Source organism: Kockovaella imperatae (assembly GCF_002102565.1).
Source record: "Kockovaella imperatae strain NRRL Y-17943 chromosome Unknown BD324scaffold_5, whole genome shotgun sequence".
Lineage (NCBI taxonomy): Eukaryota > Fungi > Basidiomycota > Tremellomycetes > Tremellales > Cuniculitremaceae > Kockovaella > Kockovaella imperatae.
Window position 1 is genome coordinate 144,500 of NW_019028945.1, and position 25,937 is coordinate 170,436.

The 25,937-nt window shown below is 52.2% G+C and overlaps 13 protein-coding genes across 13 annotated transcripts; 6 read left to right on the forward strand and 7 right to left on the reverse strand.

Annotated features, from left to right (window-relative positions):
• Positions 1-446: 446 nt before the first annotated feature.
• On the reverse strand, positions 447-4,012 carry BD324DRAFT_641773 (hypothetical protein; the record flags this gene model as incomplete). Its single annotated transcript, XM_022017445.1, has 10 exons — positions 447-523; positions 580-736; positions 811-932; positions 986-1,858; positions 1,910-2,946; positions 2,997-3,136; positions 3,184-3,242; positions 3,291-3,492; positions 3,551-3,688; positions 3,839-4,012. The coding sequence occupies 10 exons, from the start codon at positions 4,010-4,012 to the stop codon at positions 447-449; spliced, it is 2,979 nt and encodes a 992-aa protein (XP_021871562.1).
• A 2,012-nt stretch (positions 4,013-6,024) lies between these two features.
• On the reverse strand, positions 6,025-6,306 carry BD324DRAFT_622482 (hypothetical protein). Its single transcript, XM_022015478.1, has one exon. It carries the CDS (start codon positions 6,291-6,293, stop codon positions 6,081-6,083), a length of 213 nt encoding a protein of 70 aa, XP_021871563.1. The 5' UTR covers positions 6,294-6,306; the 3' UTR covers positions 6,025-6,080.
• Positions 6,307-6,850: 544 nt separating this feature from the next.
• Positions 6,851-7,489, forward strand: BD324DRAFT_650149 (hypothetical protein; the record flags this gene model as incomplete). Its single annotated transcript, XM_022018107.1, has 3 exons — positions 6,851-6,871; positions 7,158-7,390; positions 7,441-7,489. The coding sequence occupies 3 exons, from the start codon at positions 6,851-6,853 to the stop codon at positions 7,487-7,489; spliced, it is 303 nt and encodes a 100-aa protein (XP_021871564.1).
• BD324DRAFT_385848 (tubulin-tyrosine ligase family-domain-containing protein) lies at positions 7,287-9,997 on the reverse strand. The gene is made up of 7 exons (XM_022012644.1): positions 9,689-9,997; positions 9,311-9,610; positions 9,185-9,256; positions 8,603-9,101; positions 8,467-8,544; positions 8,024-8,407; positions 7,287-7,980 (listed from the first exon to the last, which is right to left on the reverse strand). The coding sequence occupies exons 1-7, from the start codon at positions 9,859-9,861 to the stop codon at positions 7,681-7,683; spliced, it is 1,806 nt and encodes a 601-aa protein (XP_021871565.1). The 5' UTR covers positions 9,862-9,997; the 3' UTR covers positions 7,287-7,680.
• Positions 9,998-10,075: 78 nt separating this feature from the next.
• Positions 10,076-12,269, forward strand: BD324DRAFT_622493 (putative aldo-keto reductase). The gene is made up of 9 exons (XM_022015479.1): positions 10,076-10,518; positions 10,570-10,694; positions 10,781-10,827; positions 10,932-11,158; positions 11,314-11,457; positions 11,670-11,783; positions 11,886-11,981; positions 12,032-12,055; positions 12,110-12,269. Exons 1-9 carry the CDS (start codon positions 10,477-10,479, stop codon positions 12,140-12,142), a joined length of 852 nt encoding a protein of 283 aa, XP_021871566.1. The 5' UTR covers positions 10,076-10,476; the 3' UTR covers positions 12,143-12,269.
• BD324DRAFT_622508 (hypothetical protein) lies at positions 12,270-14,779 on the reverse strand. The gene is made up of 6 exons (XM_022015480.1): positions 14,219-14,779; positions 13,659-14,070; positions 13,451-13,595; positions 13,301-13,390; positions 12,710-13,235; positions 12,270-12,621 (listed from the first exon to the last, which is right to left on the reverse strand). Exons 1-6 carry the CDS (start codon positions 14,513-14,515, stop codon positions 12,316-12,318), a joined length of 1,776 nt encoding a protein of 591 aa, XP_021871567.1. The 5' UTR covers positions 14,516-14,779; the 3' UTR covers positions 12,270-12,315.
• BD324DRAFT_622513 (Thiamin diphosphate-binding protein) lies at positions 14,780-16,845 on the reverse strand. Its single transcript, XM_022015481.1, has 10 exons — positions 16,500-16,845; positions 16,235-16,339; positions 16,131-16,178; positions 16,001-16,079; positions 15,689-15,945; positions 15,370-15,590; positions 15,237-15,322; positions 15,083-15,189; positions 14,960-15,032; positions 14,780-14,905 (listed from the first exon to the last, which is right to left on the reverse strand). The coding sequence occupies exons 1-10, from the start codon at positions 16,749-16,751 to the stop codon at positions 14,895-14,897; spliced, it is 1,239 nt and encodes a 412-aa protein (XP_021871568.1). The 5' UTR covers positions 16,752-16,845; the 3' UTR covers positions 14,780-14,894.
• Positions 16,846-16,930: 85 nt separating this feature from the next.
• On the forward strand, positions 16,931-17,753 carry BD324DRAFT_622516 (thioredoxin-like protein). The gene is made up of 5 exons (XM_022015482.1): positions 16,931-17,064; positions 17,118-17,217; positions 17,275-17,332; positions 17,404-17,513; positions 17,569-17,753. Exons 1-5 carry the CDS (start codon positions 17,045-17,047, stop codon positions 17,647-17,649), a joined length of 369 nt encoding a protein of 122 aa, XP_021871569.1. The 5' UTR covers positions 16,931-17,044; the 3' UTR covers positions 17,650-17,753.
• A 249-nt stretch (positions 17,754-18,002) lies between these two features.
• Positions 18,003-20,604, forward strand: BD324DRAFT_578353 (putative meiotic recombination-related protein; the record flags this gene model as incomplete). The annotated part of the gene is made up of 15 exons (XM_022013315.1): positions 18,003-18,224; positions 18,276-18,413; positions 18,474-18,669; positions 18,725-18,776; positions 18,812-18,890; positions 18,944-19,009; positions 19,052-19,262; positions 19,307-19,335; positions 19,387-19,511; positions 19,563-19,569; positions 19,623-20,089; positions 20,142-20,145; positions 20,192-20,258; positions 20,306-20,401; positions 20,456-20,604. The coding sequence occupies 15 exons, from the start codon at positions 18,003-18,005 to the stop codon at positions 20,602-20,604; spliced, it is 1,908 nt and encodes a 635-aa protein (XP_021871570.1).
• Positions 20,605-21,302: 698 nt separating this feature from the next.
• Positions 21,303-22,178, forward strand: BD324DRAFT_386418 (hypothetical protein). Its single transcript, XM_022012645.1, has 2 exons — positions 21,303-21,457; positions 21,527-22,178. Exons 1-2 carry the CDS (start codon positions 21,364-21,366, stop codon positions 22,108-22,110), a joined length of 678 nt encoding a protein of 225 aa, XP_021871571.1. The 5' UTR covers positions 21,303-21,363; the 3' UTR covers positions 22,111-22,178.
• A 154-nt stretch (positions 22,179-22,332) lies between these two features.
• BD324DRAFT_680502 (hypothetical protein) lies at positions 22,333-23,241 on the reverse strand. The gene is made up of 2 exons (XM_022019081.1): positions 22,720-23,241; positions 22,333-22,669 (listed from the first exon to the last, which is right to left on the reverse strand). Exon 1 carries the CDS (start codon positions 23,006-23,008, stop codon positions 22,766-22,768), a length of 243 nt encoding a protein of 80 aa, XP_021871572.1. The 5' UTR covers positions 23,009-23,241; the 3' UTR covers positions 22,333-22,669; positions 22,720-22,765.
• Positions 23,242-23,495: 254 nt separating this feature from the next.
• Positions 23,496-24,469, forward strand: BD324DRAFT_386487 (hypothetical protein). The gene has a single exon (XM_022012646.1). The coding sequence runs from the start codon at positions 23,532-23,534 to the stop codon at positions 24,162-24,164; it is 633 nt and encodes a 210-aa protein (XP_021871573.1). The 5' UTR covers positions 23,496-23,531; the 3' UTR covers positions 24,165-24,469.
• BD324DRAFT_650158 (hypothetical protein) lies at positions 24,305-25,776 on the reverse strand (the record flags this gene model as incomplete). Its single annotated transcript, XM_022018108.1, has 3 exons — positions 24,305-24,445; positions 24,490-24,638; positions 24,702-25,776. The coding sequence occupies 3 exons, from the start codon at positions 25,774-25,776 to the stop codon at positions 24,305-24,307; spliced, it is 1,365 nt and encodes a 454-aa protein (XP_021871574.1).
• Positions 25,777-25,937: the final 161 nt, after the last annotated feature.

Sequence of the window (25,937 nt, forward strand, 5' to 3'; positions counted from 1 at the left end):
TGTGAAGAGAGAGAGCGAGAGCAGAGTGTGGTTGCAGAATGGTAAAGGATACACGATAATAAGTCAATATGGGGATTTTTCTAGCTGAAGATGGTTGGATGGTAACGTTTTGAGAGATACAGCTCTCTCTCGAATATATATATAATGAACAACAGATTTGATAGTGGAGATCATGGATGACAGTCTTGAGCAGAAAGGGTAGAGTCAGAGAGAGGCAGCAAAAGAACAACCGGAATCGAAGCGATGCAGAGAGAAAACGGCGGGTTGAGATGGGAGTGGGAGTGGGAGCAACAGGGGACGATTGTATGGTACAGGTTTTGAGGGAGCCGAGGGTGATGGTGGTGGTGATGATGATGCTGAGAAAGGTCCAAAGAGTCTATCGAGCAAAATGATCGGTCCAATAGTCGAACAAAAGTTTGGATTGGCGGACGGCGTTATGCTTGGATTCACGTCCTCGAAGGGACGCCCGCATCGGCCATTTTCTTCCTGAGTGATTCGAGTCGCGCACGGATAATACCAGATACTATCCCAAGAGCCATCAGTACCATTTCCGCAATGCTGGCCACGGCGCCCGCTCACGCTTCTCGATCGACGCACGATCTTCAGGTCTCAACTGTTCCCCATCGTCATACATGAGGTTATCCGCCAAAGCTTGGAGAAGCCAAAGACTGGATTCGTATCCACTTTCAGCAGAGACGAAATCTCCATTGAGTTCAGCTTGAGCAGCGAGTCGAGACTAGGGCAAACAATGTCAGTCAAGTCACCACCACATGTCTCTCAGATTTTAGCTCGCAAAAATCAATCCCTCACCATGTCTCTCGATTTGTCGTGTGAGAGCCGATCGACAAATGGAAGTTCTTCGGCGCACTTCGATTTTGCCCATTCAGCCTTTTCATAACATTCGTTGAATCTCGCTCGAAGCCATTGAACCACTGAAAAAGTCGGGATCAGCACGGAAATCCGATCTTCGCTACGGTCAACTCACTTTCGTTCAGTTCCGAACTCGTCTCATAGGCTCCATTCTTGGCTCTTCGTTCCCAATATCGCTGGATTCTGTTCGTACCCTGGACGATGAAAGTCAAAGCCTTGCAGTATAAGACAACCCCTTCGCCCGCTGCAATCTCCTGTTTACGCAAGACGGCCACTTCAGAGTTGATTGACGAGCTACTTGATTTACGCCGAGGTTTCGCAGAGCTTGAGGAACTGGGGAGGTTTGCCAAGCTCTGCCACGTCAACAGGCGAGAATCTGCCAATTCGAATAGGACGAAAGCTTTCCGCGCACAATCTTCCACGGATCGCAATAAATCATCTTCTTCCGCGTCGAGGTCCCCAGTTCGAGTGATCGTGGGTCGACGCTTCGAAGCGGTAGCCCGAGCGATCACGTTCCCAGCTGCATTTGCTGATGTTCCGATCAAACGCATAGCCGTGTTGGTCAGCGCGCGAGCCAGTGCGCCAGTCTGGAGAGATGATGGTGATGTACCATATCGCGATTGTTCAAACAGCTGCGTTGGAGGAAAGCTGATACCGTGATTTGCGGATGACGAACTGGGTAGACTGTGATTGACAGACGGTGATCGGGATATAGCTGGCGATATGATGGTGCCTTGGGGTGGTCCCGACGGCTGTCTCGCGAAGGGCGGGACAGCGAATGGCGGAGTAGAGGATAAGGAAAAAGGAGGGGATTGAGAGACATGAGTGAGTGCAGCATGTTGAGGTGTAGTCGAGAGCGGGACCGGCGCGGCGTGAGGCGATGTACTGCTCGGTTTGAACGATGATACTGGTCGAGTAACGATACTTGTGCGAGAGCTCTGGCGACGGATCATAGTCCCCTCGGGCTTTTTCGAAGCGCGATCCAGCTCTGCAAAGGTCTGTCAGCTCGTGAATTGCGTCCAAATGCACCACCACTCACCATCAGCCAGCGCATTCACTTCCACAGTCCTTTTCTCCACCACTACATATTCCCTGCCGACCACTGAGTCTTCCCCTTCCAATGCACTCTCATCCTTGCCCGTGACGAACGTGATGGGAGGCGTAGCAGCCAAGGGCGATCCCTCGCCTACAACCCTGCGAGGTATCGGCGCGGTGACAACGTTGGACGACGGCGTGAGCGGTTGAGGGTCTTCAACAGAGCTGATCTCCCGGTTCTCACGCGGAGACACGCGTCGATTCGTAATGGGCGGCCCAGTGGCCGGTACGCCAGAGATGATGGGAAGGGGTGACGCGGAAGTAGGCGGAGTAGGCACAGGAGTCGCTGTTTCCCTCTCAACTCCTCGTTCATCGCTAACGTAATACTTTGGTTCAGTCTGTCGTGGGACTCTGGGTCTCTGATTACTGACGGACGCGAGTTGAGCAAAGGGAGGTCTGATCTGCTGAGGAGGCTGCGCCGATTGGGGCTGAGCCTGAGGTCGGGGTGCGGGCTGAGGGTTCATCGCCTTGTCCGTAGACAAAGGTTGAGGCGCGTGGGTGGGTACAGGACGAGCATCGATAGCCGCTTGTTCACTCTCCAGCATCTCTCGCACTCGGTCACTTGCAGCTAAGGCAGAGCTTTCCGTCGACGTATCGTAACTCATGCCTTCACTTCCATCTTCCGTAATCTTGCTTTCAGTCATGTGCCCATCCCAGACGCCGCAGGCGAAAAAGTCTTCGAATCCCATGCGCATAGCCGGTTGGCGTTTCAAGAGACCTCGAATCAACGCCTTGATATCGTCAGGGACTGGAGAAGTCTGAGGAGTTTCGCCTTCTGGTGGGTTCTGAGCCTTGCTGGATTCGTCAGGGAACTTGATCCTATCTTCACCCTTTTCGATGCGACGCAAGAGCTCGACATGATTGTTCGCCCGGAAGGGTGGTCGCCCAACAGACATCTCAAAGAGGACCGCGCCAACGGACCACAAGTCAGCCTTGGCGTCATACTTCTCATATCTGAGAATCTCGGGTGCCATGTAAAGGCTAGTCAGAGTTCAGTTTTCCGACACAAAGGCAACAATAGGTCAGCTCACGGGGATCCACACAAGGTCTCTGCCATGGCGGCAGCGGGCAATATGCGGGCGAACCCGAAATCTGCGACCTTGAGCACAGGAATGCCAAGCGGGTGTCCCTCCGCTAGCTCCTCCGGAGTCGCAGGCTGCATCAGGAGATTCTGTGCAAGATCAGTGACGGAAAGGCCATGTGAATGATAAGACTCACCTGGGGCTTGATGTCTCGATGCACCAAATCTTGCGAACGGAGGAATTGCAGGGCGAGAGCTGGGAATATGTCAGCTCGTGAAGGCAAAGAGAGAAGCTTGAGCTGACCTAGTTGACCGAGGAAACACCTGATGACCCGTTCGTCGATTCCACCTGCAGCAGGATGAGGCCAAAAGATCTTTTCAGCATTGGGTCCAGCTCCTCGCGGTACGAAATCCAAAGTCGGTAGTCGACCTCGATTCTTGATGTATATGGACAGGTCTGACCCGGAGCAAAACTCCATCACGAGGTAGATGTGGGTGTCGGATTTCTGCGGAAGATTGTGTGAGTCAGAACAGTTCGAGACCGCGACCGCTAGCACCACGTACGAAGCAATCCTCCATGCCTACTATATTACGATGATTGATCGCTTTGAGGATATTGATCTCGCTCTCTAGATTCTCCAATAGCTTTGTCGTGAGCTTTTGTCGAGACACGGCTTTGATGGCGATTGGTACACGGGATTTCTGAGAGGACGCAGAAGGCGGGTTAGCATTTTGATCAATGCGTCACGGGGATGCCAAGCGCGAGAGGTAGCGAAGCGTGCTGGCCGAGACGAATATGGCTGGGGAAGGCAAGATAGACCAGGCAGGTTCTGTAAGCTTAGCTTGACTCACTGAGCGATGACCTTTAAACACTGTTGCAAAGCTTCCTCTACCGATCTCGCCGTCTACGACATAAGGTCCTATCCTATCTCGATGATGTCTATGCGGTGTCCCAGTTCCGCTGCTAGACTCGGCGGCATCTTTCCTGGGGGTTCCAGTCCCAGCTGAATGGATATCAGGTGCCATGGTGAAGGAGGTGTGATGCTAGAGCCGGGGGTATCAAGACGAGGTCGTGATCACACAAATTGACTTTGTCCAAGTTGACGGTTGACGTGTAGACCAATCAATCCCCGGATGGTCTGGATCCGAGCTTCCGACGACTGCGAGGGAGGACCAAGGAACGGCCCCGCCCAAAGGGTGGGAAGCCAACCTTTACAACTTCCTTTTTGACGAGATGAGACCCTGGTGTTCTAAGCGAAAAGGGTTCAGGGTTGATCGGGGCAAAGGTGTGAATGGTGGTTGTGTGGCGGTGGTGGTGGCGGGATGCGAGTCGGTCACTGAGACGGGGTCGTATGAGCTATCGCGAGGGGGTGTGAAGATGCTATGATGGTGGTGATAATTGTACCATATAGCTGGGCTAGGCTGATTTGTGTTACCCCGTGTGCGTGCGTGTATGTGTGTGTAATGTGAATCTCGAAAGGGGAAAGGGGAGAAAGAAGGAGGACGAGGACCTTTGTGGTTATCACAGATACGGCGAGACGTCTAGGCTACTCAAGCGACTGCTCCTTCATCGAGCGAACGAGGAAGGGGATGGGGCAGGTTCACATCGAGGGGATGTCTGTTGGGAGAGAGGAGACACGAGAACAGAGACACGAAGAACGCAGCAGTGACAGGTTGGGTGCCGACACACGAATTCGATGATGATCTGGGATGGATGAGGTGATCGCCGGGAGCAATCGTAATAAGATCAATAATAAAATGATAAATAGGTATAATAATGACAACAGCCGAGTCGATTGGAAGCAAGAGTGAGGGAGGACCAGCAGCGCGTTCTCAAAGACAGAGACACAGAGAGAGAGAGAGCAATCGACACTGCTCAGCACCTCCTATCTGATGCTCCTGGAGCGTGATCGCCTATCGTCAATGATCCCTTCGCCCCCTCCCTCGCCGCGGTCACTTGCTTCTTCTGCTTCTTTCGGATAACGCGACTTTCTTTGGGTGGCGACTGAAAGCGCGGAGAACTGGGGGGATCTCCATGAGCTGTGTGGCAGCCCACAGCCTGGACACGCATGCATGCTTTTACGTCGTCGCTGAGCAGTTCCTCTTGAAGCGGAGTTGCATGATACAGCAAGTGATTGAGGAGATACTCACGCAATAGTGTCAAGGCATCTCCTCGTATGCACTGCGAGCTTGTACAAGGAAGGGCTCCATGCACAGCACAATGGTCTATTATAATATTGGATACGTGGACGTTGTCAACTTCGTGAGGGAGAGGATGCTTAGAAAGTGGGAGAGGTTTACCGGGATCCGTAGTCAGTTCTACAAGGGTGATAAGCAGCAAAATCATGCATCAAAGTGATCTTTGACGGACCGTCTCAGGCACCTTTGGGCGACGTTATTGGCCGGTTTGCATGTGTCTCCCCGCCTGCCTCGCCGACAAAGGCGACAATACTGAGGAGTGTCCACAGGCTCAATGCAACCCCGCAAATCAAGACCACCACATTCCGCTCTGGCGGTGTTTGGAGAGGAAGTACTTGCAAATCGCTTGAAGCTGTCATAGGGCATGACAGACTTGCGTCCAATCGCGATTCTCCAGAATGCCCACCACGTGACGTCTTCGAAACATAAATCGAATCATCTGTCACATGCTATATAGCCCCATCGACGGGACTCAAAGTCTTCGTAGCGCTCTTCCACTCCTCCTCCACTGCACACAGCCGACACATCCGTATTCGCGCCCGTGTTGACTACCGGGGCCCCCTTGCGGAGATGGGAAGGATTTCGCTGGACTGCGAAGGGCCGGCAAAGAGCAGAGCTCGACGCCGATGAATCGGGCCGATATGCCCGAGATCTCGTGTTGGCTTTCTCGATGCGAATGCACAGTCTCGGATCGGATCGCGTGGCTCTTTTCGCTGTCATTAGCTTAGCTCCCGTAGCTACTAATCAACCCGAACCGCACGTCCTTTCATGCCAGACGTCATCATCTGGTTCATCGGGTCACCAGTCATGTGACACATCGTCATTGGGGACCCCATTGATCCACTACTTTGCATTGAATTAATCACTATCGACCCACACACGTCATGCCGCATGCTCAATGATGCCCTCGATGGTGATCGCGAGAGGGGGGTAATTGTGAAATCGATCGTCGATGATGTCTCTCAATACGCCCCCCAATTCCAGCAAAGGTTATTAAACTTTTAGAGTTGATCGGTGGTCGCCATTCCTGACAATTGGTCCGATTGCACCCCCAGCACACGAACATGGACCGGAGCAAGACAAGGTATGGGTTGCGCATAGATTCCATGGGATTAGTCCACTACTCCTTCCGCTCTAGCATGAGCTTGAAAGCGCTACATTCTCTTGGTCAGTTCGCCCGATATCTCTCATATTCAACCCGATGCAATAAATGATGATGATGATGACCTGTCATCCAAGTCATTTGGTTTTTTTTCGCTTTCAGGGGCTCCTCCTCTGCTGCTGCTGCTGCTTACTTCAGGGTCATTTTTAGCGGTATGCTGTGGCCATCGAGATCGTTGCTCCCTATTTATTGGTTGTCCCTGCGTTCCCCCGATGATGATGATGATGATGATAGCTAGCTGTATCGATCCAGATTCCCACCCTCCCCCGTGACTCGCTAATTATGGTCATCCCATCTCCCGATTCATCCATTATCACGTCATGATGATGTATGAATGAGGACCAAAGACACGAGTTGACACGGGTTGATTGGACGGCCCCCAGCTCTGGGGAAAGAGATAAATAGCTTGACCCATCTTGGATTTCTAACCGATTTCTTTCTCATCTCAACTCTTCATCTCATCTTCTCAACAACAACAACATCTTCCAACAACATCTTCCAACATGTCTTACAAGCCCACCGAGGTGAGTGATACACCACATCCACTCGTGTCGTTACACACGTACCATATACATCCTAGGTCGTGTGATGGTGTTACCACTACTTCACCTCGCAACCATGTCGTGATGCACGTCGGCGCATGCCATCGCCTGTTGCTCATCCTCCGTACCATCTCTCTCTCTACCTTCGTCTTCGTCCTTCGTCGTACCCACCCTCCCTTATATCACTCTCCGCTTTTCTCTCTTGCCCCCACTCTCGTGCCTCTACTACCTCGCTGCATTCCTCGCTGACACCCGCTCGCTCACTTAGCACGACGGAAAGACCCTCTCCGGTGAACCCGACAAGCGAGTCTCTTCGGAACACGGATTCGGAGGATCTGACGGACCCGACCCTCACGTCGAAGGACAAAAGGGAGGAAAGGCTTCCGGAGGAGGAGGTGCTGGATCTGGTGGAGAAGCTTACAAGCCCACTGAACATGGTGGATTGAAGCAGGATGGAACTCCCGACAAGCGAGTCTCGTCCGAGCACGGATTCGGTGGATCGTGAGTTGGGATCGTTATCTCTTGGGCATTGTGCTGACTTCGACATACAGTGACGGCCCCGACCCCCACGTTGAGGGACAGAAGGGAGGATCCAAGTAGGTGGTAGAGAAACCTTTATTGTGCCTGGTGGACAGTGGTCGTGGTGGCGTAGTATCTTGTAGCAATAATCAGGAAGAAGAAGAAGAAGAAGAAGGAATGCAAGTGGTAACCCCCTGCAGTTGTGTCGTCTCACAATCATGTCGAAGATGTCGTCGGTGGATGAGCTCCAGCCATACCTAGAGCAATTGAGACTACATGCGTGGCTGATCGCGATGTCCGACCAGATGCCAGCCATGCAAGCCCTCTGTTGTAGCAGTGATCGAATCGTCAGATGATCGTTGCCCGTTCTCGCCGAAGAATGGCTTGATAGCAATCTCCACCACTCCCTTGAATAGTTCCAACAGCCTCGGACGGAGGTTCATACCGGATTGATGAAAGTCTGGTGAAGCGTTGAATTCAAGCAGGGTGATGGAGGGCGTCGGTAATCGATCATCAGGTTGTGTCGTTTTCCAAGAAGGCGGGAACGAGAGTAAGAGGTCGACGCCGAAGATCTGCAGCAATGTTAGCATCTGAATACAACCATTGTGGACTCGCCTCAAAGGCATTAGGCATGAACTGAAGGTTAAACGATCCGCATTCTGCGCCAGCCTTCACGCTCTCCGAAATGACCTCGCCGACCCGTTCGAATGTATCCTCTAGCCATTGCTTATCGACCTTGCCCATATTCCCATAATCACCATTCGTCCTGTTCAATGCGGACATCCCGTCTAGGTCCCAATAAAGCTTGATGAGTTCTTCAGGCGGTGCCAATGCTCCGAAAGCGTCTGTCTGGAGGCACGTGTTGGTCAAGTGCGCCTGGAGATTGAGGTTAGAGCTCGTAGGGTGGACATATGGGGATCCTGAGAATAATGCCAAGACGGTTCGGGAGACGTGGACTGTATAGGCGCCAGTAACGAGAACGTAGGCTCGGAGGTGGAACTGAGGGGATCAAGTCAGACCGCGATGCGAGATGAAAGAGGTAAGAGACTTTCACTCACTTTGTAGCCTGTGGGATCGGTACTTGGCACGTTGGGCTCCTGGGCGATATCGAATAGAATGGGCGAGGGGATGTATTCCTATCGGAGTGGCACGTGAGATGTCAGATGGGTGACAGATTGGCGAGAACGGACTTACTTGAAGCAGGAAGTGACGAAGCTGTGAAGTCACAATGCCTTCGTCGTCGTCATCGTCGTCGTCGTCGTCTTCTTCATTGTCTTCATCGTCCTCGTCTCTTTCATCCTCTCCTTCGTCTTGATCTCCGTCACTAGTCACTCTACCATTCTTCGTCTGCTCTGCAGCTTTACCTGGTCTCATCGCTTCTCGTCCGTTCAGATCGAGTTTTCCGACTCCATCCACGGGTCCTTCTTCCTGTCCCGTTGTCTCTCCCGATTCCATCAACTTCGGCGCCGGTTCTCTCTTCAGCTCATCCTCCTCGTCCTCTTCGTCACTACTCTCCTCGATCCTCCTCTTCCACCTCTCCAACTTCTCATCAAAAGTATCGTCCCTTGGTTCCCTACTCGCCATCGCAGCGACCGTAGCGTCCGCAGCTTGACTCATGGATTGATACTTTGAAATCTGGTCGGGTTCTTCATCTTCCGAATCAGGGTTGTCGAATGCGGAGAAGATGTCTTCCCTGGGTAAATCGTCAGGAACGGCTCGAGTTATGCTTCGCTCGGTTCCGCTCGGCGCAGCTCAGCTCAGCCCAGATCAGCTCACAATTCCTGCTTCGTTGAGAATAGTCTTATACCTTGTGCTCTATCCGCGAATCCAGGTTTGAAGATGAACCACCTAGCCACCAGTGTCAGTCCAGTCGTTTAAGAGCAAAATTGCTATGCAACCTACCGCTTCTCCTCCTCACCCTTGGCTTCATTCTCATCTAACACTACTGCGAGTTCGTACAGATCATCAATCCATAATTCGTCCAGATCGTCCGCGTGCTGCACTTCTACGTCCCAACCTTTAGGCCAGGCATGTTGTAACGTACTTGGCGTCTGCCGATAGTCACACTTGGCAAGGTACTCGAGGACCACTCGGTGGAGTTGATGTTTCCGAATGAGGGCTTTACGGTAGATGTAGCTGGAGATGAGGTATGAAGAAGGGTTGGAACGAGGTTTTTCAAACTCCAATAGGTCATAATCGGCCCTGATAGCATACTCAGCTTATGAGATTCCTTGTGCCTCACTCCCCTGGGTCTAGAGAGAAGGGCGGGGCGTCACTCACCATTGTAATGCCGGGACATTGTCTTCTGTCGGTTGGACCAACGAGATGGCAATTTCAGGACAGGTCGATACGAGCGCTTGGAGGATCAGAGTCTGAGTATAAGGCGAAGGGAAAGAGACGAATGCCTTGAGCACGTCTTTCCGAGACGTAGCAGCTGCTTCTGATTCTGTCATGTTAACGAGTGTTTGGACTTGGTGAGAATGTCAGGGAGCAAAGAATACGACGAGATAATGATTCGCTTTCCCATTATTTTTCGGAATGTTCGTTGAATAATGTTCTCGGTCCCGAAGGCGGGTTGCCGACTCGATGAAGACTCAGCCATATGTTTCGCCCGCTGAAGATGCAGGCAGAGGGATCCACGTCGGATCCGGAGAAGGATGGCTGTACCGCAGATAATGACTTCACGAGACGTCCAGCCTTACTCAAATACGTCCCCGGAAGGCTCTGTCACCTTGGCCTTTGCTGACTGTGGCGGAAGGTCGGTTATACCGGCCTCGTGAGGCCCAGGAGTCCAGAAACTCTCTTGCATCGATGTTTCATCTGCCTGCAGCTTAGTCGTACCGTACAACTATTTGATCCTTATTGAATCAGGCCACTTCTGACCTCGAGACTTATGCGACTACGTGGGACAGGATGGTAACGGACGACCCTTTTCGCAATGAGACGCCACTATGCGATGCGGGGCGCCACACAGCTGTCATGACCACGACCAAAGTTGGGACTGAAGGAAATCGTGCTGCTTTCAACGCGCCATCGTCGAGTCTTACTCGTCATCCAAGTCCTCCAAGATGGCCCCGTCATTCGTATCAGACCTATCAGGTCGTGTCAAAGTGAGCTCGATTACTATCATCTTTTGGGTTTGCTGACCCTCTCCGGCATAGTTACTTGACGGCACGACCATTCCACAATTTGGCCTTGGAGTATACGAGATGAATGATCAAGAGACGTATGATGCTGTCAAGTGGGCTCTAGAAGCAGGATACAAGCATGTCGATACGGCTGAATGGTGAGGCTGGGTGACGCCGAGCAGAGCGAGCTAGGCAGCTAAATACATGTTCCGGGATCTTCAAGCTGACGTATGGATCTCGACAGGTACGAGAACGAAGGGGCTGTCGGTCGGGCGTTGAAGGAATACCTTGGTGAGACGGTCACCCAGCGAACTTCATCTCTGCCCTCTTTTGTATCGCTGGCTGACTTTGAGGCCACCTCGCGCCCCCCTCCCCCCCTGATCTTTGCCCTCCAGGGTCCACCAACACACCTCGATCCGAAATCTACATTACCTCCAAATTGATGCATAATCGAACGTATGAGTCTGCTCTCGCAGACTTGAAGACGTCCCTCAAGACGACCGGCGTAGAGTACTTTGATCTGTACCTCATGCACTCGGCTATTGGCGGTCCAGAAATCAGGAAAAACGTTTGGAGAGCTTTGGTAGATGCTCAGAAGGAAGGGTTATGTAAATCTATCGGGGTGAGTCAGTGCACCGTGTGAGCTCAGCGAGGGCGAGCCAGGAGAGAGAACTCGGTTTCATTCTCTCTGATCTTGCTCTACACGAGTCCTCTATTGCACGACGTCTCCTCGACCTCTCTTCTCCCGCCGTATCTGACCTCTGATCCCCGCGCCAGGTATCTAATTGGGGAGCCAAGCACATTCAAGAACTTGTCGATGCAGGGAGTCCATTGCCCGTCTTGAATCAGATCGATTTGCATCCATTCATGCGACATCCCGATATCGTCGAAATCTGTGAAAAGCTCGGAATATTGTTGGAGGTGAGTGAAGGCCTCCCCCCCCCCTCCTTGCTTTGGGTTTTCATGACCTGGCCGTACATTCTCAATGAGTCCATGTTTACACGGTTTCGACGACTTGCATAATGGTCCTCACCTGCCTACCTGCCTGACGAGAGATTCCGAGTATCTTCATCGCTATGCTGCCACTCCAAGTCATCGATGATTTCATACTGACGCTACATCGCCCTGTACAGGCCTGGGGTCCACTAGCCCGTGCCAAGCGATTCGACCATCCCTCCCTCATCAAGATTGCCGAAAGTCACCAGAGAGAACCAGCTCAGATTATGCTCCGTTGGGGCCTCCAGCATGTAAGTGCCGTTACCAATACGTTTTGGTTCTAGCTCGTTCAAAACCCGCCATATACTCCGAACAGAACAAATGAGGCTAATGATCGCTGTCCTCTCTATCAGGGCTTCATCATTATACCTAAATCTGTTTCTCAAAAGCGGATCGTATCGAACGCTCAGATCTTTGACTTTGAACTATCCCCGGAGCAGATGAAAGAGGTGAGTGTTTGAGCTCTTTTGCCGCGCCCTTGGGCTGATATTCGCGTCAGCTGGACGGTCTCGACGAATACTTTGTGAGATCGACTGCAGACCTAGACGACTACCATAGCTAACGCTCAGTCTATCAGGTCACTGACTGGGACGTTGTGGACTGTGATTGAGGGTGATACGGCCACGTTTCGTCGCACTCGTCAGATCTCACATGTCGTCGCGCACATATATCTACAACCAACGAAAAAGACTATAGAACTCTCTACACATGTGTATGAATATACAGAAACAGACTAAAGATGGCGTATGGAGGAGCATGCCCAAGCGCCTTTTCAAGGATCAATCAATCCGATGAGTTCTCAGCAGATCGACGAACGAGTGGTGTACGTTCGCTTGCACTTGCACTTGCGCCTGCTCCTCTACCACCTTCTTCATCGTCTAAGCGTACATTATTACGTCGGAATATCGACCGTCGAGTGCGAGCGAGCGCATGAGATACCCGCTCACGGAGCGTCTGTGATGCTATCGGATGATTAGATGCGGCCGCTGCCGCGCTCCCGTCTGTATCTTGGAGCGCCACGGGAGTCATGGTCGTTCCATCCATAGATCCACCAGGAGGAACAGTAACGTCCGCGCGGCACGTCGGGCACTAACCGACAAGCAAGGGCGAGAAGCACACGTCAGTCTTTGAGCGCGCGATACGATGATATCATCAGGGCGTAGATCAAGACGCTCACCAATTTTCTCCACTTCATCAACCACTCATCGCATTCGTCCTTGTGGAATACGTGCCCGCATGGCAAAATCCTGACGATTTCTCCACGCTGGAACGAGTCCATGCAAATCGCACATTCGTCCTTTGAGAAATACTTCTTAGCCGAGACGCCACTCTTCGTCCGCGCTTTCGTTCGTGTCGTTCCTGTACCAAACCCAGAACCAGAGCCGGCCATGGCACTAGGGGATATGTGTGCTCGTTTAGGTCGAGAGGAGGTAATCATATCGATCGCTTCGGGCGGAGCCGGAACCACTTCACTGGAGGAGATGGGTGGTGGAGGAGGGACGATTGCGGCATTGATGGACCTTGAAGAAGCTTGACTATGTTGAAATGGACGTCGAGAAGAGCTCTTCTGAGGAGTAGGAGTGGATGGAGAGGACAGTGTCGATTCGGTATCGCTATCCTTCTCCCAGATTATATCGGGAGTCCAAATACGCTCAGGGAGAGAGAGAACGACCATGGGCGGAGCACGTTCAGCCTCGCGTTGTCTACAGACAGGTCAACAAGTAAGCATACCTATATAGAGGTTAAGAGCAGTGTAGGGCCGGCTCACCTCGCCACTCGGATTCGGTGTATCGCAATGGTGGCCAGGAGGAACAAACTCGGCATAAGCAAAGCGAAGCTCAGGAGACTACTAAGGGCCCTGAGAATTTGACAAAGTAAGCATGTGTTGATACCATCGTGAGGACTCTCGGTGCCTCACCCCCCTTCATCGGCGCCTTCACTGATCTCGACGCGTATTCCCTTAGAGAAGCCATGAGAGGTCTGATTTTGAAAGATATCCATCAAGAAGAGGTAAGAGGCGCGCGATACGAACACGGAAGGGATATAAATGTCGTATGTGTCCTCTATTGGTAAGGAAGGATCAGATGTCAGTGAACGTTTGAGCACCTTGCAAAATGTTGATGTACCTGGCGAGAACATTGTGATGAGATTCTCTCTCAATCTTCCCTCTTGATCCGTTTCACCTTCCCTAGCAGGTCCATCACCTACAATGACTCCTGATGCTCCTCTCACTTGGGCCGCTCTGACTTTGCGAGCGAAATCACATCCACCACGTTCTATCAGGGCGATATCATCGGCATACGAAGGCCGATCGTGTCCTAGCGGCTGAGCTACACAGCCTTGGATGGGAGATGGTGAGCGAGTGCCACGATCTTGTTGCTTGGCGTGTGGAGTCTGATCAGATTCGGCAGAAGTCTCGAGGAACGACGTGAATGGTTTGAGTGTACCTGAGATGGGCAGAGTGAAGGGTGGGAAGAGCTGCGATGGGAATGCTGATGGTCTATGGGGGAGTGAGACATTGTCCTGGGTTCCGGCGAGCTGTCACAGAGTAGCGTCAGCTCAGTCCTTTCGTTAAGGTGCAAGAATCGCGCGCCCAAAGGCAAGGTGTAGGTGAAGGGTTGGGTGTGACAGGGTTCAAGATGATCGTTCCTCCAGCGATCCTCTCTATCGACCCACCAGCACTCACCTGTATAACGACAGATCCCTCTCCACCAATTGCCAACCATCGATTGAGCCATCCCTGCGATCTCGATAGAGACGGTTCTTCTCTCCAAATCTGCTCGATCGTCGACTTGGAGTCAGAAGGGGAGGATGAGTAGGTGGTCTCGCGCTCGTCTCGAGGGGAGAATCGGAGAGAGTTTCCATCAGGTGCCAGCACGCCAGATTTCACGTCCTGCCTTTCAATGTCGGGTCGATCGAGCGATGCGTAAGCCTTGTTGGAGACGAAGATGATCGTAGTGGCAAGAAGGATGACTGGACGCATCTCTGTGTCTCGCCAAGCACAATTCTTCGATCCGATCTCGCAGCAGCGATAGGGTATACTCCTGGATCTCCTCTCTCAAGGACTGCGATCGACTCGAACCAAGCGCACTGATGATGCTCGACTGTGTCAATCGACGTGCAAGTCAACACGCGAGACAAAGGTCGGATGGGTGATGAGTCGCTCTCGGCTCCTAACCGACTGAAAATAGGATGCCGGCATTCTCCGATGGAACGGGTGATCATGCAACACAGCGGGTGCAGACTGTGCCTAGGAATCGGATGCATCCAATGTTGAGAGAACCCCCGTAGCACTGCGCGCGCCCCCTATGACCAGAGCTCTACATGAGAAACGAAATTGTATCTATATCAGCAGCCATCGCTTATTGACGGTCTGAAGGGAATAGAGGTCAGTATTCGGAGGCATCAATGCCACGAAATGACTCACAAAGATGTCTCTTGAGGACCTTGGCAATCAATGGAGTGTCAGGGAAAGCCAAGGACTCGAGAGTGAGAGCGTACTGCGCCACATCAGTCAAGATCCAAGGGCGAGCATGGGCGCGAGACTCACGGGAGTAGGCACATCGGCTCCGGTGATTCGCTCAGGGGGAGCATCAAGGTAATCGAAGGCGGGAGATTCGCAAACTTGAGCGAGGATCTCAGATCCGACACCGAAAGCTGAGGCGGGTTAGAGGCAAGTCGCGACTGCTTGCGGTATGACCCACCTGGGAAACCTCCTTCAACAGTGACCAAGTGATTGGTCTTTTTGATGGAAGAGACGATGGTCTCAATGTCAAGTGGTCGGATGGATCTTGGCGGAGTGAGCAAAGGGAACGTACCGCGCTAGAGACCACTCACCTCAGGTTGATAACTTCCGCCTTGATTCCCTCCTCTTGCTCCAGCTTCTCAGCAGCTTCCAAAGCGTGAGTGACCATCTTGGAGTGAGCGACGACGGTGACGTCTGTTCCCTCCTTTTCGACCTTGGCCTTGCCGATCGGGATCAAAAAGTCGTCCGACATTTCCTCCTTGGTCATGGGGAAGGAGACTCCGTACATGAGTTCGTTTTCAAGGACACAGACCTGGACAGGAGGGTGTCAGCAGAAGTCAAGATGATAAGCAGTGGGCAGTTCGACGACGGAAAGGTCGTCGCGATGATTCATCCCCGCACATCACTCACTGGGTTGGGATCCCTGATGGCACTCTTCAACAATCCCTTGCAGTCTGAAGCGCTCCATGGACTGACGACCTTGAGTCCAGGAACACTGCCGTACCAAGCGCAGTAGTCTTGTGAGTGTTGAGCGGCGACACCAGCAGCGGCTCCGTTAGGTCCTCGGAAGACGACAGGGCAAGGGACATTTCCTCCAGACATGTAGTAGGTTTTTCCACCAGAGTTGACAATTTGGTCAATGGCCTGCATGGCAAAGTTCCAAGTCACTGCGAGAGTACGTGAGCGATTGTTCGAGACAAGGAAGGTGGGATGGAAGCTCACTGAACTCGCAGACTGGTCTGAGACCGGCCAAAGCGGCTCCGACCGCGATACCTGCGAAACCAGCTTCGGTGATGGGGGTCTGAGCACGGTCAATGGAGAGCTACGATGTGGGAGAAAGCGTCAAGCTCACGTCAATTACTCGATCCTCTCCGAATTTGTCTAGCAATCCCTTGGTGACCTATAGATAGGTGTATCAGACAACGATTGTTGACTGATCGTTATGCCCAAACCCACCTTGTAAGCACCGTTGTACCGGGCAACCTCTTCTCCAAGGATGAAAACAGTCTCATCTCGCAACATTTCTTCCTCCATAGCGGCGTTCAAGGCTTCTCGAACAGTCTGAGAGTTACCAACGAGATTACACCGAGGTGAATGATCATCCATAGCATGTTGAGATGGTCAAGGAGAACGTGAACGGCACGAAGAAGAAGGAAAAACGGAACCACGATTGAAACATTAGCACAAAATGTCCGGGAAAAGACGAATGATCCTGACGTACCATTGTACCACCGCCTTGCTCTGACGATGCAGCCCTTTGACCTTGTCCTACCAAGTACTTTGGAGCTGCCCTGCTGACCCTGGCCAATGGTGTCGACGCCAATGCATTCCGACTGATGAGTTTTGAGGAAGTAGATGTTGATAATTTGGCCGATTGGGGAAGATGGAGGAGAGAAGTGGAAGCGGGGGACGAAGAGGAACTAGTGGATCGAAGAGAGAGTCGAGAGAGGGAGGAAGCTGCTCGAGAAGCCATCGTGAGCAAGTCTAGAGTCCGGACGTCGATGGCAATGAATCAAGGTGGTATATATGGGATCACCAGTCAAATCGCCCTTGAGCTACAAAAATGTCCCCAACCAACCCCTCGGAATCAAGCGGGGGCGGACGGCAACCGCGAGTGAATATTTATCTTGGGTGGCATTTTTAGCATTAACATTTTATCCCAATCATCACGTGATGTCCGCAATTCTCGGAGTAGCGGCAGCAGTGTGATCAATGATGTAGGCATGGCTAAGCCTCATCACATAGCTCTTCAGCAATAGCTCAACCATGCCACTTCATGTCACGCCGTGAGTAGAGCAAGTATACGGTGACTACCTTCTGAACTACATACCTCGCACAGCTACCCTCACGTTCTCAACTCCCTCAATGGGCCTACAGCACCTAAATACACTTACCTGATATTCTATTCTTCATTCGTAGATGGGCAAATGTGGTGTCCAGTGAGCCTGTCAGACTCTGTGATCCTATCGGAAGATGATTGACGATGTTTTTAAAAGGACTGTAGGAACGCAGAACAGAATGTCAAGGAGGTATTTGAAGGAGACGACAAGCCAAGTGAGTCGTTGGTTTCCTTTATTATCGATCAATGCGCCTGCAGAGTGAGCTGACTGTCGATCGATGCTTAGAGGGTGTCATCCTATACGTCGGTGACAAGCCCACATGGAGAGATCCAGAGAATGAATACAGGAAAGAGTACAAACTTCGAGGAGTACCCACCATGATTCGGATGGAAAATGTGAGTAGTGCTTCGTATGCTGGTAATGATGACGCCGCTTACATCTCGACTTTAGGGAAAGGAAGTAGCTAGGATAGAGGAAGATGAGGACTTCCTGGACAAGGGCAAGCTGGAGGCTTTTGTCAATGTTCAATAGAGTTTTGGACGGCGACGTCTGGCATCGGATCAATCCATGTCTGCTGTTCACATTTTTAGAAGCATTGAGCTGGGTCGCTTCCCATGCATGACGATATCTTGCCGTGCATATCTCCCGGACCTGATGACTTGCTTCATCTGCAAGCATGACATATATCCATCCATTGTGCAGAGGCAGATAGGTCATCGGGATTCCAGCCGAGTCCGACACGTCAGGGAGCCGGACAAAGATTCACTTGAAATACGAAACGCGAGCGTTAGCACTCAACTGACATACTTACCTTACAGACAGTCTGTTGGCTCATTGTCGGGAGCTTTAGACACCTGATAGAGCTGCCCATTCCATCCGCCATGATGTCCATCAACGACATACTCGCCGCCTGGCACAATCTTCTCACCTGGCTCTCCGCTTTGACCCTGGGTCAAATCTGGGCCAGAATCTACAACCCCCCTAATGCTCGAAATCTCATCGTTGCAGCAGCCATCATTGGACCCGAAGTGCCAAAGTACGTCAAGAGATTCAAGGCATGGAGAGAGAGTAGACGAGTCGTCAGCTTCAAGTGGACCCTTCCGGATGTGAGTTCCAGCTAAATCATTGATGGGCTTCATGGACTGACAGGGTTTCAGGCCGCGAAAGACGGATGGAAAGGAGAGGTTATCGAAAACCCTAGCTTGTCTTCTCATGACAAACATCCTGAATTACTGCCTTCCGGTCCAGGATTGAGAGGCGTCGAGTTCTTGACATGTTATGACCCTTCCACTGGAGTGAGTCCATCCATCAAAATACATCAAAAAGTCGGTCGGGAGCTGAGATTTCGCTCGCAGTACCACCTCGATACTATCCCCTTACTTTCGGCAGACCAAGTCGCAGCGCAGCTCGAGTCGGCCGAACGTGCCGCACCTGCATGGGCCAAGACTACTTTCTCCCAGCGACAAATGCTTTTGCGAAGTCTCAAAGCTTGGGTATTGAAAGATATGGATGGAATCTGTCGTGTCGCTTGTCGAGATACGGGAAAGACGAGTGAGTCGTGCCTAGCATGCCATAAAAGGCGCGGCGCAGCTAACCCCAATCGTAGAGGTCGACGCGGTATTTGGAGAGATTCTTACCACTCTGGCGAAAATCGACTGGTGAGTGCAGCTGCCGTACTCACAGCTGACGACAGGCTGCTCAAACATGGCGAAGGCGTCCTTGCGCCTTCAAAGCGACCAGGGAATCTCTTAATGGCCCACAAGGTCTCAAAGGTGAGCAGGCAATCTAAGTTGTCGCAACAACCAACTGATTCATCATCCACAAGGTGCACTATCAACCACTTGGACTCTGTCTCGCATTAGTCTCTTGGAACTACTCCTTCCACAACCTGGTGAGCTCGAACCCTCACGAGCTCATTGCTGACGTCTCATAGATCTCTCCAATCCTGGCTGCTCTCTTCGCAGGCAACACTATCGTCGTCAAGTGCTCCGAACAGGTCGCGTGGTCCTCTCGGTACTTTATGGACGGGATAAAGGCGTGCATCAAGGCTTGTGGAATGGATGAGCATGCCGTCGAGCTTGTCGTGTGCTTGCCCGAAATCGCAGATACGCTCGCTCGAAACCCAAGGGTCAAGCATATCACCTGTACGTCCTAACCTTGCCTGGTCATCGATGCTGACCTTATTTAGTCATCGGAAGTGAACCTGTGGGCAGAAAGGTACGCTCCATTATATCCTGTGTCTTGAGACTGCTGTCGAGCTAAGCCCAGGTCTCCGCTGCGGCCGCTGAGATAATGGTCCCCACGTGTATCGAGCTGGGAGGAAAGGATCCAGCATTCTTATTGCCGTCTGCCGATGTCAAAGAATGGTCGAGTCATCTTATGCGAGGCGTGTAGTGAGTCGCCTCACTCACCGTGCCGTCGTTCGCTTGCTGACGGTCATTAAGCCAATCGGTCAGTACGCAACGGCCCGCACGGAGCTTCTGTTGCTGATCGTCATCTCCTAGGCCGGCCAAAATTGCATCGGTATCGAACTCGTCATGGTCCCCCGAACCCTCTACCCATCACTCGTCTCCATGCTCCAACCCCGCGTGAAAGCCCTGCGTGTAGGAACGGATGTGGGCTCTCTATTCTCCTGCATGCCTATCAACAAGCTGGAAAACATCGTCGCCTCCGCTGAAAAGCAGGGTGCAGAGGTCTTAGCCGGAGGAAAGCGATACCATCACCCAGAGTATCCGGAAGGGAGCTACTTCGAACCGACTCTAGTCGGCAACGTGACATTCGACATGGACATCGCCAATACAGAGCTCTTTGCTCCGGTGATGAGTGTGGTTCCGTATGACAGTGTCGATGAGGCTATCGCCTGGCTCAATAAGAGTCGATTTGGACTTGGCGCGGGAGTCTATGGGAATGACAAAGCGGAATGTAGGCGTGTAGCTGATGCTCTGGAATGCGGAATGGTCTCGATCAATGAGTGAGTGACATCGACTTGCGATATATAATTTTCCGCTGACGATCCAACGCAGCTTTGTGAGCCAAGCAACAGAGAGTGTCTGTTCCAGCTCATGAGATGTAGGGCGTGTTTTACCTCAACCAAGCGGCTCCATTTGGAGGCTTCAAAGCCAGTGGACATGGCAGATTTGGTGAGACCAAAGCGGCCCCCCGATTCACTAGCTTACAACCATCACAGGGGGTGAAGAGGGTCTCAGATCATTGTGTAATCCCAAAGTTATTGTGGAGGACAGGATATTCGGCTACATCAGGACGAGAATCCCAGCGCCTGTTGGTGAGCTGCTCACCGCTTCTGCGCCCCATCCCCATCTGACAAGCTCGATTCTAGACTTCCCTCTGCCGGACGCTACGGTGTACTGGGGTTTCCTACGCGGATTGGTGCACCTCGCGTATGGACCAAGCTTGTGGACGCAAGCAAAGGGTCTTCTCGGCCTCATCAAAGCTTCTATCAACTACAAGGCGGTCGAGACGATCTGACGGGCTGTCGATGAGCTATCTCTTGGCTTCCGTTCGATGCATGTGGTCGTCAATCAAGCATGTTGGTTACGATTTACCATCGACAATGAGGTCCTCGAGCTGATTTTAGCTCCACACGAGTCACATGTACGAATTGAGGTGAGAATCGCCAGTGTCGAAGCAGATGCGCTCTGTTGAGCCGAGATTCAGTATTCGCTTCACCTATGGATCCGCACATGAATTCACCTGATACGCTAATCAAGCAGAATCCGTTCAGCTTACCCCGATGCTCCACAAGGGAGGATCTGGGCATCGTGGGAAATACCAGATGCCACACTGACGAAAGCTCATCGTCCATTGTTCTTACCACTCCGTGGTCGGTCTCGCATCCCCGGTCGAAATGCCCGGGGACAGCAGGATCCTTTGACTCCTCGATGCAATACACCGAAGGCAGGTGGCCAGTGAGCCAGTCGGTAATTATTCCAAGCAGTAAGACTGGAGAGCGGAACGTGTATAAATACAGCCGAGGGTTGCGTCGACTGACCCCGTACTTACCTTCTCCAACCTTACCTTACTCGGGGACGTATTCAGATATCAACTCAACAAGTCAACCTACACGTCAAGTGATACTTGTGATCTCCCTTTACAAACACTATGTCAGGTGCGTTCGTATGGTAGGCTCTGGATCGAATTAGAGTTTCTCTGTTCACGCTCGTTATGGGGTTTCATTGGTCTCTTTCGATTGCGAGCTCTCTGAGCCGATCTCCATGTCCTTGACAAATGATCCAAGCTGAGATCATCATTTGCACAGATCAGACCTCAAGTCCCATTGAAGCTTTTGGGGCCGATGCTACCAGTCAAGAAACGATTGAACGTGAGTTTTCCCACCTGCATTGGTACTCCACCGCATGGGAGATTACTGATTCAACCACTCATCATACAGTCATCCTCAGAGAGTTTCAAGACCTCCGGCCAGAACTGAATTCTAATGGAATTGACACCCAAGTTTACACTGACAAGATCAACACGGCAGTCACAAACTGGGCGAGTCTTGCGCCTGAGCAGACAAAAGCCAGTGCCATGGACATCAGCAGGGGACTCGCCGACGTCGTTTTGAGCGTGGCGAAGACAGTCAATTCAGGAACTTCAATCAGCAGAGGGTCGATCTTGAATCTTGGTGCTTTGACCAATAACTGTCTTGACCTCTTGGCCTTTGATGATCCTTCTTTGGTTCGCAAAGTTGATCCCGGTCGATTCACCCATGCCGGTCTGGATGATGCCAGTCTTCGCCCTCAGACCAACGGGGACAATGGTGTTTCCGAAGAAGGCGTGGTGGACCAGAACGAATTGGTGCTGCGCTACCTCGTCGACTTTAAGGCCGTTGCGAATGCAAGTGATGGTGACCTGAGCGGTGTACCGCGTTGGGAGGTGCCGACGGGGCCCGATGGACTCAGACCATCGTGGGCACAAACTCTGATCGCGACAGGGGATCGACTCCTCCAGGAGCCTGAGCCTTCCAACGCGTAGAACCAACTGTCTCTGGCAGTCAGAGCCAAGTCCTTGAGATATCTCGTTTGTCAGATCCCGCGACTGGCTGAGGATGAACCACGCTTTCTGATATGCATGTCTGATGCATGTTGAACAGCATGAACTAAGATCGAAGCACGACTCGTAACAGACCTTCGAGAGTTACGTATCGCACTCTGCCAGCGGAATACTCACCAGAGGCAGTCCGGTCTCAGAGTTAAGCGAGCAGAGACCCCGAGGCACAGAGATCGCGAGAACGGCGGGAGGGGCGCAGCCACACTACTGAATCAGCGCAAAGATGGAACTGTGCGGATGTATGTCAGTTGAGAGTTCCACTCAGATCAGTGTGGTATCGGCCACAGTCCTTGATGGGAGGGGTCAAGACCCTCTGACGATGCCTGGATGGGGAATTCCAGACCTTGTTGTCAATGTTCTTTCAGGGTGTGTAATGATTTTCCGACTTGGTTGCATTACAGTGCGTGGTGTGATCTGTCCAGTCATGTTGGTAGAGGAGAAGGTCAAGTTCTCGGTCTCATTCTCATTCTCATTGGCCGCTCGACTGTCTCCCAGTCAGTGACGTTCTGTAATCGCATTTCTGTACACACTGACATGGATTGTTAGCCAGCGTCTTTCACCGAAGCTCATCACGAAGTACTCAGTAACTTAGAGCCTGTAGCCTTCTGTGTGACGTCAGGCAACACGTAGGCTGAGTCAGTCTCAATTCTTTCCTCACTTGAGGCGATCTTCCCTCTATTTCGGTCAGTTGACCTCCTGCTCCATAGGCTGGCGTTTTCCGCCCTGTGGAATCTTCCTCCTCCGTTGTCACGATGTCGTCTTCGACATAAGGTAGCAGAGATAGAGCCACGGCGAAGATCAGAGTCGGTATGATCAATGGCATGATAGGTGGGGGGCGAGTGTCGAATGGTTTCGAGATTACAACGAACAAGAGACACCCTCACTCAACATTGGAGCCTGTGTGCTATCCGCAGTCGATTCCTAGTGAGATCGGCCGACCGGACACCCTTTGGACTAGTGAAGACGGCATTGTGTACAGCCACAAATTAGTCAAAGCCGAGCTCTCTCGCTTGAGGTCCAAAGCACAATAGAGATGTAGTGTTGTAGAAACGAGACGATCCAATCGTCGATCATCCACTATCCGTGAAATCCAAAATGTACTTTGAAACAACCCAGGGGTACCCGATTTCTCGTTCGAAGCGTTTCAGGTTGATGAATGTGGCGGATCGATTGATCTGGCAAAGGACCAACTTCTTCTGATTGAAGAGCGAGAACGTCCTCCCAGGGATAATGGCGCTCGCTATCTCGTTGTGACATGATATATAAAAGGGCTTCTTCTGATAGTCAGGTCGAGCGACATACATCAAGAACCAAAGTCTCCGCATCAGTCTCTCATTATCAGCGACATGCCCATTCTTCCAGACTCGCTCGCCGATGCCTCAATAGACACTCAAGACAATCGCTCACTCATCATGTCAAGCCTTAAGAAGGCACGTGATGCTATGGACGAGCTGTGTCAAGCTCCCACGTTTGAACCCTCTCTCATGACGGACGATGACGAATTGACGAGAGAGTTGGGCAGGGTTCAAAACAGTACGAACGAGCTTTCACAACGTCTCCGCCCTCACATGCGTCGTCGTGATCTCCCCGAATTCCACTCATATACGTGCACCGTACGATTAGCTTCGAGAGAATTGAAGTCAATTTTGGACTCCGTAAAGATTCCCTTGTCCGATCCCCCCGACTTTGAAGCGGCAGCGCGAGTGATCAGAGAGGCCGAACCTGCACTTGAGTACGTACGGGGGACTTTGAGCACAGGGTGGCCTGGGGAGAGAAGCAGGACGTCGACACCACATCTATACCGGTCAATCTGCTCTTGCAAGAGGAAGGAGCAAATCGATGAAACGACGATGAGAACCACTGGGGAAATGATGCGTGGTGTTCTCTCGATGTTGGAAGACACAGATCTTCGGAGCCTCAGGCAGCAAATGGGGCTGAGCAATGAATCTGCTGACACTGACTCACCAGTATCTGCGTGAAAAAAGTGTCCCAGTGGATGTGATCGAGCCCTGGGAACAGGAGCCAGACGCAGATAATTGCCAAGTTGATGCATGGAATGCCTACAGACGCAAATCTTCAGCTCTCTCCAGAGTTAATCCCATCCTGATCGCACTTGTGTCTATGTGCCAGGTATTTTCTCGCTGACGGACAGGTTCAGACGGACAAGGTTGGACGACTCGAAGATGTGTCCATCCTCGCGTACTTCACCACGAAACAAGTGGTCGATAGATCGGATCAATGTCAATGCTTCCGGAGTCATCTGATGAGATGTCAGCGACTCTAGAGAGGGCAAGACAACCTCACAATTTGAGACGAGGAGAGATCGCCAGACCTCGATTGGATCTCACGATCAATGTCGTCTCCAGTGGGGGGCCTTCCGTCATCATCTTCACTACCATTGCCCAGCTCCCCAGTGTTGGTCCCCACTGATGTGCTTTCATCTCGCATGCCTACTGCCAGACGGCTCACAACCTCTCACAACCTCTCAATCTCATCTTTCATACCTCCTATCTCACTCTTAACATTGGTTACGCTAGGCACACGGTTTGACGTCAGGGCTCGACGATGTCCCCGATCTTGGATGACGTTCCAGCCGATGTCTATCGCGGTACCTCCCTTCTCTTGACTCTGGTTCGAATCGAGCCTCTGCGCCACCTCGTCTCTGGCTATTCCCTCCGCTTGGCTTCTCGCCTGGGCCATGATAGCTGAGGATCCACCGTCGTGACTTGAACTATACTCTGAAGGGTCGAAGAAATCGGGGAAGAGCGCCGCGAGCTGATCTCTGACGTACGACATCCAAATCTCCTCGTCTTGCTGAGAGGTCGTAGTGCTTTGCAAGTCGAATGAAGATGGTCGCTCCCCAGGCCCCTTGTACCCCGCTGAGTCTGAGGCTTGATCTGTCTGCTCGACCCTGTGCATGGCGTGCTGCATCGCTCCTGAGACGGTACGACCCTTGACAGTCATCGACAGGCGACTGTTGACTTGGCCAGGAATGAAGGTCTCTCTCGATCGACGAAGATCGTGTTGCTGGTCCAGCCCAGCGTTGGCTGGTGCCTCGCCACTGACAGGGGACACTCTCGTTTGCGTCAATGGATCTTGCGTTGAAAGGGGGGGTGAAGCAGGGATAGTCGATCTCCAGCCAACCGGTGGACCGCTGGTGATACGCACAGGTTCGGAGGGGTCATGAGCCGGCTGTGGGGGGCGAATCTGATCGACGCGCTGTCTCGTGGCCTGCGACTCATGCGATGCCGTAGACGGGAACATGTCATCGTCCGCTCCTGCTTGTTCCCCCTCCACTCCCTCGGAAGATGACTGATACCTACCCTCTTGCGTAGGGGTGGCGTGAGGATCAACCAGTAGACGAATCGTATCATCATCGCCCAGCTCGCTGCCTGACACATTGCTGCTACTGTCGGTCCGATCATCCCTCAGTGCTCGAGGCTCTACATCGACCGCATCGAGCAAGATGTTCATTGAGGCGGGTGTCCTTGGCGCGGAATCCGACTCGATACTGTCGACGATCGAAAGAGAGGGCGTGAGCGGGGTGGACGGAAGCGAGTTGAGCTCTTGACCATGCGCAGGAGACACCATGTTGGATAAGCTGGAAAGAGAGTCGGAATGTCAGGAGCAAGGTAGGAAGGAAGTAGCAGTCTGAGTAGACGCGTCTGCGCGTGTGTGTTGCTTGGCCGCGTTTTGATGATCAACGCGGTGATCCGTGCGTTCTGTTTGCGATGTGTCAGCATCAGCATGGT